The following is an 18619-nucleotide window of genomic DNA, read 5'->3' on the forward strand; positions in this document are numbered from 1 at the left end:
TTTAGTATTACTTTAAGAGAATTATGTGTAGGTATGTTTGAAATAGGATACTTTAAAAACTCAATAATTTTTTTTTTTTTAATTTAGAGAAAGTAAAACTTCTAAGGGGATGTGAATGGGTAGCTCTTTTAGTTGAGACGAAGAGTGAGTTCTAGGTTAAATATAATCAAGGAATTTCCCTGTCTTTGCTATTTGAGATTGTGACCACAACAGGCGGTTGGCTGAAAGGGAGAATGAAGGGGGAAAAGGGAGGGGTGGAGGTGGACATAAAAAAATAAAACAAAAAACCCAAACAACTTCTTAAGCAGCTCTGTGAAATATTTAGTTTCAGAGCAGTTAAAGAAAAGTCCTCAAATCAAATCAGTATGCAAACACAAGGGAATATTAATTAGCTGGAACGGAGTGGACACTCATCTGCTCTGTTCTGTTATGAAAGCCCAGGCTGCTGAAATTAAACTCTGATGCCATTCATGCCAGCATCCAATCACCAGAGAGACCAGAAGCTCAGAGATGACTCCAAGTTGCCAACAAGTGTGGCCACTATACGTCAAGGACTCTAAAACTGTGGTTGAGGGGGAAGAACAACTTTAGAGAGGATGCCCAGCTGGTAAGATTTGACTGTTTCTGATGTTTTCGTCACTTGATGAATCTCATTGGCTCAAATCAAGAAATGCTCCGCCTCTTTGCAAATGTGTGTGAAGTGGGGGAAGTGTCTACCCTTCTATGTCTGATAGTATTTGACCCTATTGCTTTTAGCCTCCTGGCTTTATATCTGTATATACACAGGTATATGTATATATGTTACAAAATTGTTCTCCATTTGTTGATATTAAAGAGAGTTGAAGGAAATGAATTTTGAAACTTCACGGTGTGCCACCCTACAGTACTGCCCCGACCCTTACATCCAGCGGTGAGTTTAAATGTGACGTAACTTCTATCAGAACTTAATTGGAGTGCCTTGTGTATGATGAGTGTTTCTGCCGTGTACGAAGAGCAGTCCTCCCTGTTTATGAGCACGATGATATTATTTGGGATCTTCTGTGGACTTAAAGCGGTCTGTGGCATCTTTTCTGGTTTTCTTTTTTAGTTGCTATCTGGATTTACATAGGGACAGAGTTTGAAGACAATCTTCCCATGGCTTCTTAAAAAAAATTGTCACACCATTTTAAGATGTTTAAAATCTGTTATTTGCCTGGCTCAGGACTCACCCGCCCAAGAAGAAGACATTTCATTGGACAAGGATTTAATAATCTGTGGAAGATCCTCAAGTCAAAACAAACACAGAGTGATTTTGATTTGTATGTTGCAAAATAGATAAATAGCCATTGTTATACCAAACAGATTGTAGCTTGTCATTTTGGCTCTATGGCATATTTTCTTCTGGATTTGTTTCATAACAAACATCATCTTTTGACAAATCTTTCTTTTAAAACTTATGATTCTACTGAATTTGACTTCAGTTTATAGGAAGGAACATTTGCCTTGCCCTAAGAGGGAATATTAGTGAGCATGCATGATGTGTGTGTGTGTGTGTGTGTGTTTCAAATCAGAGTTTGCTATTTTTAAACTGGTAAATGAAATCTGAACAGTGTTTTTCCAGTCATAAAGCTATGGGAGACATTCAAGTTGCATATAGCAGTGTGATGTTGTTAATTTAACAACAGGAGACCTGATGTCGGAATGTCATACTTTATTTTCTAAGATTAAGGAGGGAGGTCCTCTGAGTGTTGAAAACGGTGTGGTTGCAAAGGGGTTAACCTGTCATTCACCACTGGTGTCTCTTAGAGTCTCACACCAGCAGTGCAGTGGGCTCTCTGGCCAGGACTCACTGTCGCATTGCCCAGGCAATTAAGGAAGACGTGTGATCTGTTTTCATTAATATGATTTGTCACCATGTAAACATTCATGTGGACTATGCAGTGTTAGCTTCTTTTCCTGGGAGGTTTCTAGGGGACTGTGTGAGAAAGAAGAGGAAAAGTAAAGGAGAAATGTAAATGGAGTCGTGGAGAGAGTAAGAAAAGAGAGGGAGAAAAAGGAAGGAAAGGGAGAGAGGAAGCAAGTTTGTGGTCTTCCAGATTGAAATGGGAAATCTGAATGGTGATTTAATTCCGGCCTTGCTCTGTGACAGGAAGAACAACATTAGCCAAAAGGAATGGCTCTGGAATTCATGTTCATAGATAACTTGAAAATTAGATTTCGTTGAAGTTGGGAAATAGGTGGATAAAGAGCACAACACAAAAGAGTGTCTGGTTTTCAAAAGTGTTTTCCAGCCTCAAAATTTTCTATTCTAATAAAATCTTTGAAGTGATATTTCTAATAGAGTAATTCTGATGAAACATTAGCTGCATGAAGCTTCCCTTGAGGGCATCTTTTTTAAAGTAGGTACTTGGATCTACCTCTGCTCTAGAAAAAACTTTCTTCTATTGACTAGCAACCCACATGTCAATCATGTACACCTCTGTCCAGAAGTATTTCTAGTGATTGATGTGGGAAGCCTGTAAACATAAATACTTGAGGAAATTGCCTTTCATAGTGTCCCAACAACCTGCTAATTCATAGAGCAAATATTATCTTAGTTTTTGACAGATTATGAAATCTAAAATAATAGCAGTGCTCTTAAAATGGTTTAAAAATTTTGAATCCTTGACCTTTAATCATAGCGAGTGTCACTTTGGGGGAAATGAGGAGAGTGTGTTGGGGGCTGTGAGATTGTGGTGTGGGGTGGTCAGGAAATATTTTTTTTTTTTGCCAAATTGTACAAAGTACAAGATTACGTACTTTCCATGTGCAATAAAAACTCAACTGACCAATACATTAAAGAAAAATATTTGTTGCTAAGCATTAACTCTGTGCAAGGCACTGGGAATACAAAATTGAAGAAGATACGGCTGTACTGTTCATCTAACTCTATGGTACTTACGTATTTAATAACATGTATTTTCCTCACGTATTTTAACAATTTTCTCAGATATTTCAAGGACTGATTTATTGCTATTTTTCTGTCTATTCTACTTAGTGAATAAATGAATCAACGAATAAATGAAATATCACTATAAGAAATCTATGATACTGTATATTGTCAAAGTAAAAATCAAACAGTCTTCTCTTTGATGTCTAAGGAGTGAATGGGTTTGAGCTGGTTTTTCTAAGCAGACAACCCTTGCAGTTCTCAGTTTACAAAATCTATTTTAAGTAAGACCAAATTTAATCATTCCATAATCACAGTCATCTACATAGTTAAATTTGTCTTTTTCCTGACCTTGTCTTTAGAAAGAAGTTATGAAAGAGAATTTTCAAAAACGGAAAGAACAGGATTTCTTGTTATTTTTAACTCCAAACTACCTTAATGCATGAATCTCCTTTTATCACGGAATGGAATAAATGAGAGATACTATTATCATTTATTACTGAATGTTAATATCATTCCCCAAAAGCCAATTTTAATATACATTTCAAAGTATGATGGTAATCATTCTCCCAGTTAAAAATTGAAATTTCACCCTTTTTTTCCTTTGCACCTGAACATATTGACATATTATGCACTTAGTTGTGCTCTGATGTGAGTTCTAATTTACTTAAGTCTCTGCAAACATTTTTCTGAGAATAAAAAGAATATTTAAACTATAGAACTTAGATATCCCCTTTGATGATATATGGCAATTACAGAAGAAGAGAAGGTGGACAAATCACAAGTTTTGTCATTTTATTGCTAATTTAATTGTAATAAAAATAGATAAAATTATGCAAAATAACTAAGAACAAAAGGGTAGACACCATTTCCTTATCAACTAAAACCATATACAATGAGTTCTGTTTATTTTTACTAGTAAATACTCAAAATAAATCTAAAAGTTAGCATTTTAGAAGTTACAGTTTTGTTAATTTATTGTTTGGGTAACAATTTGGGCCTTCTTGCATCCTTTAGTTTTTAGAATTGCCACCTAGTTTGTAACATAGATTTCTTTAGCCAAGTGTTTCTAAAAGGCAGATTAAATTCTTCCAAATACAATTTTGAAAACAAACCACTTGAAATGATAAAAAGGAATCAAGACTAAATTTTGAAATCTTATGATAGCCTAATGATAAATTTTGAAACCTTATGTTAGCCTTATGATAGGGCTAAAAAAAAAAGAGAAAGAAAAGCATATTATAATTTGAACCACATGTAAAATAATTTTGAGGTTTTTTTCAGTCACCCTCTACTCAGAAGAAGTTTAAAATGTTAAGGTACTGTATGAATAAGAAGTATTTCCTGTGTAAATTACATATTGATTGTGAATTTTATGCTCTATGAACTTAAAGGTCAACTCTATTAACTGTGTTTTCTAAATATATCCTGAAAGGACAGGGGAGGGGCGTGGTGATTACAGGGAACTTACAGTGAAGGATCATTTTATTTGTCAAATACAATCGTGTAAAGGAAGATGTGGGTCTGTGCTGAGCGTCCTCTGCTTGCTTCTCCACAACCCCCCTTCATCCTTCTTGTTTTGAACCCCAGGAGCTGACTTCCAAAGATCTCATTGACTGATCCTTTCTCCTCTGATTTCCTCTTGGGTTCAACCAGTGGGCACCTCTAGCAGGAGATCAAAGGGTGGGAGGAGAGTGAATTGGGGGTATATGTGGCCCTGGTCCTCTCTCTGTTAGCTTTTCTACTAAAGGCTGCAGGTCCTATAGAGGCTCTTACCCACCAATACAGTTAACTACTCTCTTCTCTCCCGTTTCTTCAAGCTTAAGGGTGGTAACCCTTTCTAGCCACTACTAACTCCAAAAATCCATACCATATCTCTTTTCCCTTTGTTAGACAGTCCCTTTATTCAGCTCTCTTCAGCTACTCTATTTTCAAGTGCTCTTTTTCTTCCTAGGATCATACCCAGGATCAAAATTTAAAATGTGCCCATAGTGTTGTTTGTGTGCATATGAAGACTGAAAATTGACGTAATAATATAATTCCTGATGTAAGATAAATGAGGTACCCATTCAATGAGCAAACCATTTTTTAATAAGGCTAGTGCATTAATTTTAGCCAGCTCTGTAATCACTAAATTCCTCTGTCTGTCTGAAAGGAATGAACTGACATGCTACAGTCTGTGTAGGTGGTTTATATCCGTACTTGAAGTGAAACAAGGCAGAGGGCAGGAAGAATCTGTTCATAAAGAAATAGAATGGTATAGTTTCTCAACAGGGACAAATGTAGCCATCAGCTATAGTCAAGAAAATACTGCCTCCAACCCTTAAAATTTTTGCAAGAATACATTTCAAATGACCTTTATGACCTACTGTAGCTAGCCAAAATTATGATGTGTTATAATTCTGTATGCTGCTCCTGAGCTATGAATGCATTTAAATGGCAGGGAAGTAGGGAAGTGTGTTAACTGAAGGTACCTAGGACTTAAAAGGTCTGAATAACGGTCTTAAGGCCACCACTAAGTGATTATGTGACCTTAACAAACTTAGGCTGTCCAAATCAAAGTTTTTTTGTAAAGTAAGTAAGGATAACAACTTTTGATCTACTGTTCACAACTAAGACATTGAGAATGAAATATTAACCCAACAAAACTCTGAAAAGCATCCCCTCAATGTAGTAGCTGAGTTCTACTATTGTGTGTACGCCACATCGGTGGATTGGAGATTCCATCCCAGCAACAATTGCGTCCTGGTGCAGGCATACCTTAAGTCCCATTTTGCTCTCCATCATTTTAAAAGTAAGAACAAAGATCATTATGAGTCTTGACATCTTGATTTGTCTCTCTCAATTCTTATGCTTTAGAATTGAGAAATCTAAAACCTAGAAAGGTTAAGATATTTGTCCAAAATCAAACTCAAAAAATAGTAACAAAACTAAGTCTAGAATTCAAGTCTTTTCCTTGTTCAAGGCTGATTCTACCACAGACTATAACAGTTTGTTAGATCTGTAGGGAACTTTACAATTAACAAAGTGTTATCAAACACATTACATAGTTGACCACCTGGGGCAGTTGGGGTAGACAGAATAATGACCTCCAGAGAAAGCCAGGTCTAATACTCCAAACTTGTGAATCTGTTATCTTATGAAACAAAGGGAAGTTAGGTTGCAGATGAAATTAAGGTTGCAAATCGCTGACCTTAAAATAGGTAGATTATTGGGAGTTCCCTGGTGGCTCAGTGGGTTAAGGATATGGCATTGTCACTGCCATGGCTCAGGTCAATGTTGAGGTGCCTGTAAGCTCCCTGGCCTGGGAACTTCCTCATGCAGCAGTTACAGGCCAAAAATAAATAAATAAATAAAAATAAAAAATTACCTTGGATTATCTATGTGAGCCTAATCTAATCACAAGAGTCCTTAAAAGTGGGAGTGAGAGGTATAAAAAGTGTCCAAGTGATGTGATGTGAGAAAAGATTCAACAGATTTTGAAAATAGAAAGGGATCAGGGAGCCAGGGAAATCTGGAGGTCCCTAAAAGCTGGAAAAGGCCAGGAAACAGATTTTCCTTTAGAGCCTCTGGAATGAACACGGTCCTGCCAGCACCTTGATTTCAGCCCAATGAAATCTGTATCACGCTTCCAATCTATAGAACTGTGAGATAATATATCTGTGAGATAATAAATCTGGGTTGATTAAAGCCACAAGTTTGTGGTAACTTGTTACAGCAGTCATAGGAAATTAACTCACTATGTGAGAGATTTTTACCCTCAAGTTGTAGATACGAAACTGAATTTTTTTTGGTTTGGATTTGTTTGCTTAAAGTATTCCATGAGCTTATTTATTTTTTTGATGCTGATAGGTGAAAAAAAAAAAAAAACAGAAGGAATGAGTAAGATATAATCCTAGACTTCAGGGAATTCAAGGAAGAGATGTATGTATAGAAATACTACAGTGCAGTGCAAGGAAGAGGAGCAGACCCTGGACACACAGGCTGGGGACTGCAAGTGCAAAGCCCATACCTTGGAGGCAGCAAGTGGGAAGGGTGACTTTGGCTCATAGCATCTCTTAAGGTTCCTCAAAATGCTTTATACAGAAATATATTTGACTCTTAGGAAGTAACTGAAACTATGACACCCCAATTCAGATTCAGCAAAACACAATAATATACATACTCACTTCTGATGTTGTCAGGAATTCAGAGAGATGTCACATCAACACTCTGAGACTATGACTTGATAAATCTAGTGAAACCTCCGAATTGCATAGTTAACAAAAACAAACAATTAAAATTCATATAATAGAGTTCCCATTGTGACTTAGTGGGTTAAGGACCTGACATTGTCTCTCTGAGGATGTGGATTCGATCCCTGGCCTTACTCATTGAGTTAAAGATCTGGCATTGTTGAAGGCTGTAGTGTAGGTCACAGATGCGGCTCTGATCTGGCATTGCTGTGGGTGTGGTGTAGACTGACAGCTGCAGCTCTGAGCTGCAACCCCTAGCCTGGGAACTTACACATGCCACAGATGTAGCTGTAAAAAGGAAAAAGGGGGGGGGAATAAAATTAATGTAATTTTCAGACCCCTCTGAGGATAAACAATTCTAGGCCTTCTGGTGCTATAAGTTTCCCAGTTAATTTTAGGTTTACGATTACATCGGCACCTCTCTGAGAAACTGAGGGGAAGGAAGGCAAAAGCAACATTTTTATCAAGCACCCCAGGTGAATTGTTTCTTTGCACACCCAGTTTTGAGGACCATTACATAGTGTGAGGCAAACTTGGATCCAGTGTCCCAGTCGAAGCTCATAAGAAGGTACCCGTGGTATGAAGGGCAGAGACACATGCCTTTCCAAAGAGAGACTTCATGTTCTCACTTTACTTAAAAGCCAAATGGATTGTGAGATTAAAGTGGCAATTTTCAATCTGTTTCAAGTCAAGAGAGCCAAGTTTTTGATTAGCTGTTTTGCAGCTCAAATTTGTCCTGACAGGGTTTCTATCTCCTTTAAAGAACTCACCAAGGAATAGTCCTCAAGCAACAAGTGATGGATGGATAAAGCACTATAATTATGATCAAAGTCCAAAGACTCCAGTCTATGTAATTATGTACTTCCCAACCTCTGAAAGTCACTTTGTTCCATTTAAAATAGGATGAAAAATGGACATGGGGTGATGTGTACTTTTTGGTTAGTCAAGGTTTGGGAAATGACAGTTATTAACATTTCTGTTTTACCTTAAGCCATAATATTTGGGGGATAATTTAGGTGGAGAGAATTGTCACTCCATTCTTATTGTTTGCCTTCCATCCTCCACTTATATCTGACTCTCTTTTTATTATCAATTAGACTCTTTGAAGTTCAAAATGAAATCATTAAGCTTAGAAGAAGAAATGTAAGCGCTCAAAATCTCCTTGACACTTTCAAATCTCTCATACCCTTTTCTTGTGTTTCAAATGAGCAAACTTAATTTGTCAAGTTGAACGGTAAACACTCATTCTCACTTTCCATTAACTCAGGCAGCTCTCTCATAATGGAAGATAATACCATCATCATAATAATGTTAAGAATGATAAAGCATTCTGAGTCAAGAAGTACAAAACTGGAAGCTGGTGTGAAAATTTAATCAGCCTCATGGTTACCTAGAGCAGATTTTTTTTATGCAATTTTTTTTTTTTTTAAGAGATGGTGGTGTAAATTGAAATAAACAATAGGATGCACACAAATTCATCCTAGGGGTAAGGCTGCAATAAAGACTTTTGCTTCTAAAGTTAAATATGTTTTATCTGGGGAGTTCCCATTGTGGCTCAGCAGGTTACGAACCTGACTACTATCCATGAGGATATGGGTTTGATCCCCGGCCTCACTCAGTGGGTTAAAGGATCTGGCATTGCAGTGAGCTGTGGTATAGGTCACAGACAACATGGAGCCCAAGCTGCTGTGGCTGTAGCTCTGATTTGACCCCTAGCCTGGGAATTTGCATATGCTACAGGTGTGGCTCTAAAAAGCAAAAAAAAAAAAAAAAAAGTTATATCTGAAGATTGTTGATTCTATTTTTGCAATTAATTTATCCTTCAATCATATCTTGCCATTTTATCAAGGTGGTCAATTTTTAGAGCTTCCTTTAAACTACTTAGCTTTAAATAGTTTATTTGTAATTCAGCATTAGCTTTTCTTTTCCCTTTTTTCTGACTCAATGAACTTCCATTTTTGTGTTTGAACTTGGTAACGTCATTTGCTTTATCTTTTGGCCACACCCAGGATCAAACTCACACCACAGTAGTGACCTGAGCCGTGACAGTAGCTTTAACTTTCTGGGCTACTAGGGAGTTTAAGAGTTTTTTGTTTGCTTGATGAGTTGGTTGCTGTTGTTCTTTTTTACTTCTTAATAATTATATTTATTGAAGCTTTTCATGAGAAAAATCACTTTCTTCCAATTTTTTCTTTGCAACTTTCTCTAAGTAAAACGTGCCAATAAGATATATATTTTCAATTTACTTTTTCTTTATAACACTTTTATCTCAAGCAGTGAATGAAGAATTTTCTACTTAACAGGATTTTCTAAATAAATTATAAAGAAATCAAAGCATCTAGTCCAAATGAATTTTTTCAAACATCTCAATTGATACCATCTAATACGATAAATCTTTGCACCTGCATAAGCTATTTTTTGGTATTCTGTAGAGGTTGATGTGGCTCTAATTAATATTTCAGATTTAGTGAAAAGATCTCAGTAGCTGACTTATCTTCATTTTAGCACTGGTGGGAACATAGGCCACCCTAAATTTTGCATTTGTATTGACACACTTTATAAAATCTTATGCTGAATCATGTTTTCACTGAGCAAAAAAACTTTGCCTGTGAAAGCACTACTTGCCTGTCTGGCAGACATTTGAGGACCCACCTTATCTTCCTACATAAAATGTATATGCAATTTTACCTCCAAATCTTGAATTTTTTCCCTTTCTACTTTCCTCCTTCCTTTTTTCTTTCTTTTATATAAGCTCTATGTACCTTTCTTTCTTGGGAAGACAAAATATACCCAAAAAGGCTAAAAATATCATAAAGTACTTTAAAAAAAAAAAACAGTTCAAACTTTGCTCTGCAAAAGTGAATTTGGGGCATTTTGTAAGTGAGAGAAATTATGACAACCACATAAAAACACAAATAACACTGACAAAATATGTAGCTTTTGGATTTTTTATTTTAACATCTAGTTCATCTGAGTAGCTAAAAGAATTTTAAAGGAGTTTTATAAATTAGCAATTATTTGAATAAATTGATAAATACAATTGGCATAACAAGGAAGAATAGAAAAAGGGAAATGATAAAGTCTTAAATAGTCCAAACTTACTGTAAACTACAAACTTATTCAATAATGTTCAGTAAATATTTACTAAATGGATATATGATAAGAAATTTTAAAATTCCAAGTTTTTAAGTGCTCATTTTTACTATAGCAAATCTTTTAGGATCATCTGAATTAAGTCTGATATAAAGGAAGATCTTTGAAGCTCAGGTAGAAACATAAATATCAGCATATTTTAGGTATTCTCAGATGAAACATTCAGATAAAAGTACTTGTAACTTGATATTAGTGAATCAAAAGCTTTTAGACAAATGACATGTTCTCAGCAATAATGGAAGCCAACAATAAAATAAACAATAAATAAAAACAACTAATAAAACAGTTGTTTTCCATGTCATCTTCTAGGTCCATATTGTTTTCACAGTAGTTGTAATATAAAATAATTTCAGGAGTTCCTGTTGTGGCTCAGTGGGTTATGAACCCAACTAGTATCCATGAGGATGTGGGTTAGATCCCTGGCCTCACTCAGTGGATTGAGGATCTGGCATTGCTGTGAGCTGTGGTGTATGTCACGGATACGGCTTGGACCCCGAATTGCTATGGTAGCTCCAATTTGACCCCTAGCCTGAGAACTTGCTTATGCCACAGGTGCAGCCCTAAGAAGCAAAAGGAAAAAAAGAAAAAAGAAAAAGAAAAGAATTTCAATGTTTTATTATATAAATTACTTAAGTTGTATATTATATAAATTACTTAAATTACTTGTCCTTTCCATTTATCATGTATTTTGCATTTATCGTATGTAACTGCATAAGAATCTCATCAGATCAATGCGACTTAATACATTTATTTCTCTTATTGAATATTTAAGCTAGCTATTATAGATTGAAAAATATTGTATAGACACCTCCTTTGCTTTATTCTCTTGGGATCATTCCATGAAACAAATATTTAGGGAATGCAACCTAATATGTGTTCAATCTCTACAAATTGCCATGTAATTTACTTACATCTTTACATTTTAGGCTTTTTTAGCTAAGTAACATGCCTAGTTTATAGATGAGAAAATGATGCTGAGAGAGATAACTGACTTAACCAAGATGATATAACTGGTATATGGAAGAAACTCTTTATGTTTTCATTTTGACCTCAGTCACAATTTGAACCCAGGATTATCTGATATAAAGATTTTGCTGCTTCCCTCACAACATACTGTGACCTAAGAAGTTAAGAAGGTTGACAAGTTAAAGTGTATATATTTTTTAAAGTTTTCTGGAAAACATTACTCTTTAAAAGGATGTGTCAATGAATTTTGCCAAAGAGTTCCAGCTTTAGATATTATTTAAAAGTTTTGCTAATTTATGGTAAAACCACTATGGAAAACACTATGGAGGTTCCTCGAAAAACTAAATATAGAGCCACCATATGATCCAACAATCCCACTCCTAGGCATGTATTCAGACAAAACTTTCACTGAAAAAGATACATGCACCCCTATTTTCATTCCAAAACTATTCACAATAGCCAAGACATAAAAACAACCTAAATTTCCATCAACAGAACAGATAAATGAATTAAGATGTGGTACATATACACAATGGAATACTTCTCAGCCATAAAAAATGAAATAATGCCATTTGCAGCAACATGGATGCAACTAGAGATTCTCATACCAAGTGAAGTAAGTCAGAAAGACAAATACCATATGATATCACTTATATGTGGAGTCTAAAATATGCCACAATTGAACCTCTCTATAGAATAGAACAGACTTACAGACATGGAGGACAGACTTGTGGTTGCCAAGGGGGCTGGGGGAGGCAGTGGGATGGACTAGGAGTTTGGGGTAGTAGATGAAAACTATTACATTTAAAATGGATAGTAGTGGAGTTCCCGTCGTGGCGCAGTGGTTAACGAATCCGACTAGGAACCATGAGGTTGCGGGTTCGGTCCCTGCCCTTGCTCAGTGGGTTAACGATCCGGCGTTGCCGTGAGCTGTGGTGTAGGTTGCAGATGCGGCTCGGATCCCGCGTTGCTGTGGCTCTGGCGTAGGCTGGTGGCTACAGCTCCGATTCGACCCCTAGCCTGGGAACCTCCATATGCCACGGGAGCGGCCCAAGAAATGGCAACAACAACAACAACAACAACAACAACAACAACAACAACAACAACAAAAAGACAAAAAAAAAAAAAAAATAAAATAAAATGGATAGTAGTGAGGTCCTATTGTATAGCACAGGGAACTGTGTCCAGTCTCCTGGGGTAGAATATGATGGGGGATTATATGGAAAAAAGAATGTGTATATATATATGTATGTATGCTTGGGTCACTTTGCTACACAACAGAAATTGTCACAACATTGTAAATCAACTATACTTTAAAAAGTAAAAAAATATATTTTGCTAATTTAACATATGTAAAATTACATAGTTTTAATAACACTTTTTTTTATTATTATTAACTAGGGCAACTATAGAAACCCCAATTACTAATTTTCTGAGGTTTCAACTTCTGATCCTATATTTTTAGAAAATGAGGATGAGGCATAAACTGTAAATATCTAGTATTTATTGAATTATTATGTGCCAGAATGATTCTAAGCACTTTACATATCTAATTTTACACATTTAATTCTCAAATCCCCATAAAGAGTATTTGTTGGTATTATCTATTGGTAACCAAGAGACAGCACTATAATGGTTGAGACTAGGTTTTGTGACTCAGGTGCCTTAGTTCAAATTCTCTCTCCACCAATTGTTAAATCTCCTAACTTAATCTCTGTATGTCTCTTCTCATGTACAAATGAGCATGATGATATGACCTACCTGACTGGGTGGCTTTGGGAATTAAATGAGTTAATTGTACAAATGATTTACAGACACCGACTGGTGCATGGTAAGTGCCATATAGCTGATAGGTCTCATTATCGTTATTCTATAGAAGAAGTTGTGGCACAGAGAAGCTGTGAAAACTGCCCAGGTTATAATAGCTCAATACTGGTGGAAATGAGTAGGATCTTGATTTCTACAACATTATTTTTATGGTCATACCTTAACTAATCCTCAGCAGATTCTATGCAGCCATCATTTTTTAATAAGTTTTTTTTTCTTTTTATGCTTAGAGACCCTAGAAACAAATTATTTAACATTTTAGAAAAATAGTGTGAATCCAAAGAGGAGAAAGATTACTAAGGATTATTTTTACCATCAAATTAAACCTGGTAAACATTTGAGAACAATTTATTCTATCTCAGGATATAATTTTTTTCAGCCATATTAACTAGGACTTTACACAGGATTCAATTTTGAAAGTTTGGAATTACACTATTTGAAAACTCAGGACCTCTTCAAAAACTTTCCTTTAATTGTTTTTTTTGTTTGTTTTTTGTCTTAAATCGCTGCTTTTGTTCCCTCATGGCTGTTCATAACTCACAAATCCCTTATTTCCTAATTTCTGTTAATGAAAATTGTTGACTTAAATAGAATCCTCTTCCATAAACTCTCAACTCTAAATTAATTCTGACTTTTTCCTGTTTCCACTCTACCAATGTGATTTTTTTTTTTCCAGAGTGGTATTTTGACTTCCCACCATTTTTGTTTTTATTTTGTTTTGTATTGTTTTATTGTTTTATTATTTTGGCTGTGACCATGGCATGCAAAAGTTCCCAGGCTAGAGCTCAAACCCAATCCACAGCAATGGCAATACTGAGTCCTTAACTGCTAGGCCACCAGGGAACTCCTGCCATCACCTTTGGAATAAATTTTCTCTCCATCTTTGATCTTCATCTTTGACATTTCTTTTTTTATACTCCTCTGCTAGCTAGTTTTAATTAAAAGCTGTTCTTTCTCTCAAAAATACCCATATTGCCCATTGTGGTTCAGGAGAAGCAAAACTTTCTATATATACCCCTTTTTATTCAAGGGCCAAGAAAAGGACTTAACATACTTCATGCTCAACACTGCTGTTTTCAGATCACCGTTTATCCACTATCACTCAGCAGTTTCATGTCTTCTGAAACCTCTTCTATCAGAGTGCTTTACTGAACTTCATGACAATGCTCTGACTTTAGGAGCTTCTCTTCTGTAACTTGGCTCCATTGTCCTCTTTACTTATGCCAACTCTTTGAGAACTCCAATAGCCCCTTTGATGACCTTCATATAATGTAGTCTCACACATCCTTGGCCTGTTTAACTCAAGGAGCTCCCATTTCTACTCTGTTCTAGTTACTAACTCTGTAGCCATATGCTGGCCTTCCTCATTACCTCAAGTTATTCCAATCCCAAATCATGCCACCTCACATTTCCATTTCTGGTCAAAATCTATTATCCCTTCACCTCTTACACACCCTCAGCTTATAGTGAACCTGTTCCATCTGTACACTCTTAAAATCTCCCCTACAAAACCCAAGGCATGTCTTAATTTCTGTTTATTTCATAATGTCTTTTGTGCATATTTTTTTGGTTTTGCTTTTTAGGGCATGCCCATGGCAAATGGAAGTTGCTGGGGTAGGGTCAAAATTGGAGCTATGGCCATTGGCCTATGCCATAGGCACAGCAATGCCAGATGCAAGCCACGTCTGCAGCCTACATCACAGCTCATGGCAACACTGGATTCTTTAATCCACTGAGCAGGGCCAGGGATCAAACCTGCATCCTCATGGATACTAGTCAAGTTTACTACCCCTGAATCACAATGGAACTTACTTTTGTACATATTTATTTACAAGCATCTGCCCACCTACTAGACCTTCTCTACTCAAAGTGAAGTGCATAGGATAATACAGAATCTGGGGGCCTACATCAGTCCTATTAAATGAGAAATTGCATTTTAATGAAAACTCAAGGGAATTTGTGAACATTAAATTTGAGAAGCATTGCTCTAGCCTAGTAGCTCTCCAGGGATAATTCTGAGAACATAGCAGTACCCTATAATGTGATAGAAATGCAGATTCTCAGGTACACGAGCCCTATTCAATCAAAAAACCTGGCATTGTGGTCCAGAAATCTACATTTTAACACACTCTTTAGAGGCTTCTCTGATGCACACTTAACATTGAAACCTACTTTTCCAGCTTTTCAGGGGAGGGGCTGTCTTACTTATTTTGATATTCCTTGAGTGTATATAGTAGGTACCTCACAAATCCATAATAAATGAAGGAGTGAATGCATGTGTGAATAAAGCTTTTGCTTTCCTTTGCAAATAATGTGTTATATTTCTTTTCTGATATGCCATGTAACTATACCTCTCTAAAGGCATTTATATTACTTACTTAAATAACTAAGCTTTAGTTATTTCTGAATATATATCATGTCTAGCATTGAGTCCTGCACATAGTAGGTATTCAACAATTGTTTAATTCAGTTAGAAAGTTTTTGCTGTGTATTTTAATGTTTTGGTTCTCTTGCCCTCACTCCTTATTCACCTTTCCCTTACTCGATCCATTGTTTCACATCAAGTAAAGGACCAAACAGGAGATATTAAGCAGGCAGAAACATGACATTGGAATTCATACACATAAAACAGCAGAGATAAATCTTAGGGGAAAAAGTTTTAAAAAGCGAGAAAAGCAAATGAATCAGATTTGAGACTAGAGGTGGTGGCTGGCTACACCCACAATCCCCTGACAAAACAGCTTTGGTTGTCATTGTCAAGCCATGTGAGAATGTGTATGGTACAAACACTACTGGAAACCAGAGGCAGCTTGGGTTTGAAATATGCTTCTCTAGTCATGGGGAATGTCGTGATTTTCATTTCCCAAAGAATTCTGTTCAGATTCAACCAATGAGAACTCTGCAATGAAGTTGTCAGGCTGGAAAACTAATGCTACTCTTGGCAGCAACGGCCCATGAATCTTTTTCCTTGAACAGGGACAGACTATAAATAATAGCGTTTGTCTCGCACTTTGTCACTTCCAAGAACTCCAGAGGTCCTAACAAATGACACCGATGTTCTATGCCAACTTGCGGGTGGATAGTTTTTAATACCCAAGGAGGAGGGTCACTGTAACCAGATAGCAACCCGAGTGCTGATGTGGTTCTTCAGATTAAGATTTTAGGCCAACAGTGACTATTCTGTCATTCTGGACTTTCTCTTAGTCATGTCCTACAAATTAGGTCTTTACCAGGGCATTACATATTTCTAGCATTGTAAATATCTGTGCGAAAACAATGACTGGTTCATATGTCTAACTTGTGTGATGAACCATTGACCATAGTCATTAAATATGACCTGTCAGCTCATCCCAACGACCTCCCCCTTAGTGGGCCCAATTCAACAAGTCTTCTCCTTATGGCTTCTCTAGTCACACACCACAATCCAGGGCGCTGATGGAGAGGATCAGTTGATTGTGTTTGTCTAGAAAGCTATTTCAAACTCTACATGGTTGTTCTCAGGAAGCTTAGCATCCCTTTTGCCATTTTCCTAATTCTACAGGGTACAGTTGCTTCGTCATTGTGGATGCAGCCCTCCTAGGAAAGTAAAAGCCAAATGGGACATTGTCAAAAAACAAAAACAAAAACAACCCCCCAAAAAAAACCTCTTTCCTCCCCCTCCTTGTTTTCAGTTTCCAAGAATAGAAAATGTAGCAGTAAAAACATGAGTTTCAGAACAAGTGGACTAAAAAAAAAATGCATGTTTTAGATATATTATTTATTTAATTTGTAATGGAAATACTGCTTCTTTTAAAGAAATTAGTAATTAAGAAACCCTATGTGATCAACTGCATTTCATGAGAAGCTTACAGATTTTGCTTGGAAAGGTTAATAACCACTGCAAATTTTCTACAGTAATATTTCTTCAAAGGTATATTATTATATCTGCTACTCCATTGGGAGTACATAGTTTCTATAATTTTAAGCAAAATATATAGGATCGACTTTTGAGCAAAAATAAAACATATAGAGGAGGAGAAGAAAAGTCTTTCAATGACAGTGTATGCTCAGGGGTCATGGCCCCTTATTTAATTGTAACCTGACCCCCACTTCCCATATTTCTAATCCGCAGTTCCTTACTACACAATTTTGTCCATATAATAAACATCATCTTCTAATATACTACTTTATGTACTTATGTTTCCTCACAAGGGAAGGTAAACTCCATGAGAGCAGGAGATTTGTCTTCTTTGTGCCCTGATTTATCTCAAATGCCTAGAACAGAGCCTGGCATGCAGGATGCCCAGTTAATAACTTGTTGATTGAGTGAATTATGAAGAAACAGTTAATAAAAAATCCTTAATCACTGTTGGTTTTCCTGATGAATGAGATATAATTTATTTTTATTTTTTATAATTATTTTTTTTCCATTATAACTGGTTTACAGTGTTCTGTCAATTTTCTGCTACACAGCAAGGTGACTCAGTCACACATACATGTATATATTCTTTTTTCATACATTATCATGTTCCATCACAAGTGACCACATGTAGTTCGCAGTGCTATACAGTAGGATCCCATCCATTGCTTATCCATTCCAAAGGCAATAGTTTATATCTATTAACTCCAAATTCCTAGTCCATCCCGTCCCTCCCCCTCCCCCTTGGCAACCACATGTCTGTTCTCCATGTCCATGATTTTCTTTTCTGTGGAAAGGTTCATTTGTGCCATATATTAAATTTCAGATATAAGTGATATCATACGGTATTTTCCTTTCTCTTTCTGACTTAACTTCACTCAATATGAAAGTGTCTAGTGTCATCCATGTTGCTGCGATTGGCATTATTTTGTTCTTTTCATTGCTGGGTAGTATTCCATTCTGTATATATATGACATCATCTTAATCCAATCATCAGTCAGTGGACATTTAGGTTGTTTCCATGTCTTGGCTATTGTGAATAGAGCTGCAATGAACATGTGAGTGCATGTGTCTTTTTCAAGTGAAGTATTGTCTGGATAAATGCCCAAGAGTGGGATTTCTGGGTCATATGGTAGTTCTTTGTACAGTTTTCTAAGGTACCTCCATATTGTTCTCCATAGTGGCTGTACCAATTTACATTCCCACCAACAGTGCAGGAGGGTTCCTTTTCTCCATACCCCCTCCAGCACTTGTTATTTGTGGACTTATTAATGATGGCCATTCTGACTGGTGTGAAGTGGTACCTCATAGTAGTTTTGATTTGCATTTCTCTAATAATCAGTGATGTTGAGCATTTTTTCATGTGCTTGTTGGCCATCTGCATATCTTCTTTGGGGAAATGTCTATTCAGGTCTTTTGTCCATTTTTCAATTGGGTTGTTGGCTTTTTTGCTGTTGAGTTTTATAAGTTGTTTACATATTTTAGAGATTAAGCCCTTGTCAGTTGTATCATCTTAAACTATTTTCTCCCATTCTATAAGTTGTCTTTTTTTTTTTTTATGGTTTCCTCTGCTGTGCAAAAGCTTGTCAGTTTTATTAGGTCCCTTTTTTTTTTCTTTGCTTTTATTTCTGT

The 18619-nt window shown here is 36.3% G+C and overlaps 1 protein-coding gene across 9 annotated transcripts in view; it reads left to right on the forward strand.

The window, feature by feature from the left end:
- The first annotated feature begins 498 nt into the window (after positions 1–498).
- The window catches only part of TP63 (tumor protein p63), a 230946-nt gene continuing 212825 nt past the window's right edge, over positions 499–18619 (forward strand). For 4 of the 9 annotated variants that reach the window (XM_021070044.2, XM_084990704.1, XM_013982288.3 and 1 more), the window contains exon 1: positions 499–607. In XM_021070044.2, coding sequence (XP_020925703.1) covers positions 597–607 — 11 coding nt within the window. In that variant the 5' untranslated portion in view covers positions 499–596. Of the gene's footprint in view, positions 608–717; positions 911–18619 lie in introns of those variants that run through there. The other 5 variants (XM_021070041.2, XM_021070043.2, XM_021070048.2 and 2 more) reach the window with 2 other exon arrangements.

This window comes from Sus scrofa, chromosome 13, assembly GCF_054392235.1.
Source record: "Sus scrofa isolate SSC_HxYL_T2T_F1_AM1 chromosome 13, Sscrofa_HxYL_maternal_Yorkshire_Landrace_v2.0, whole genome shotgun sequence".
In the NCBI taxonomy this organism is placed as follows: domain Eukaryota; kingdom Metazoa; phylum Chordata; class Mammalia; order Artiodactyla; family Suidae; genus Sus; species Sus scrofa.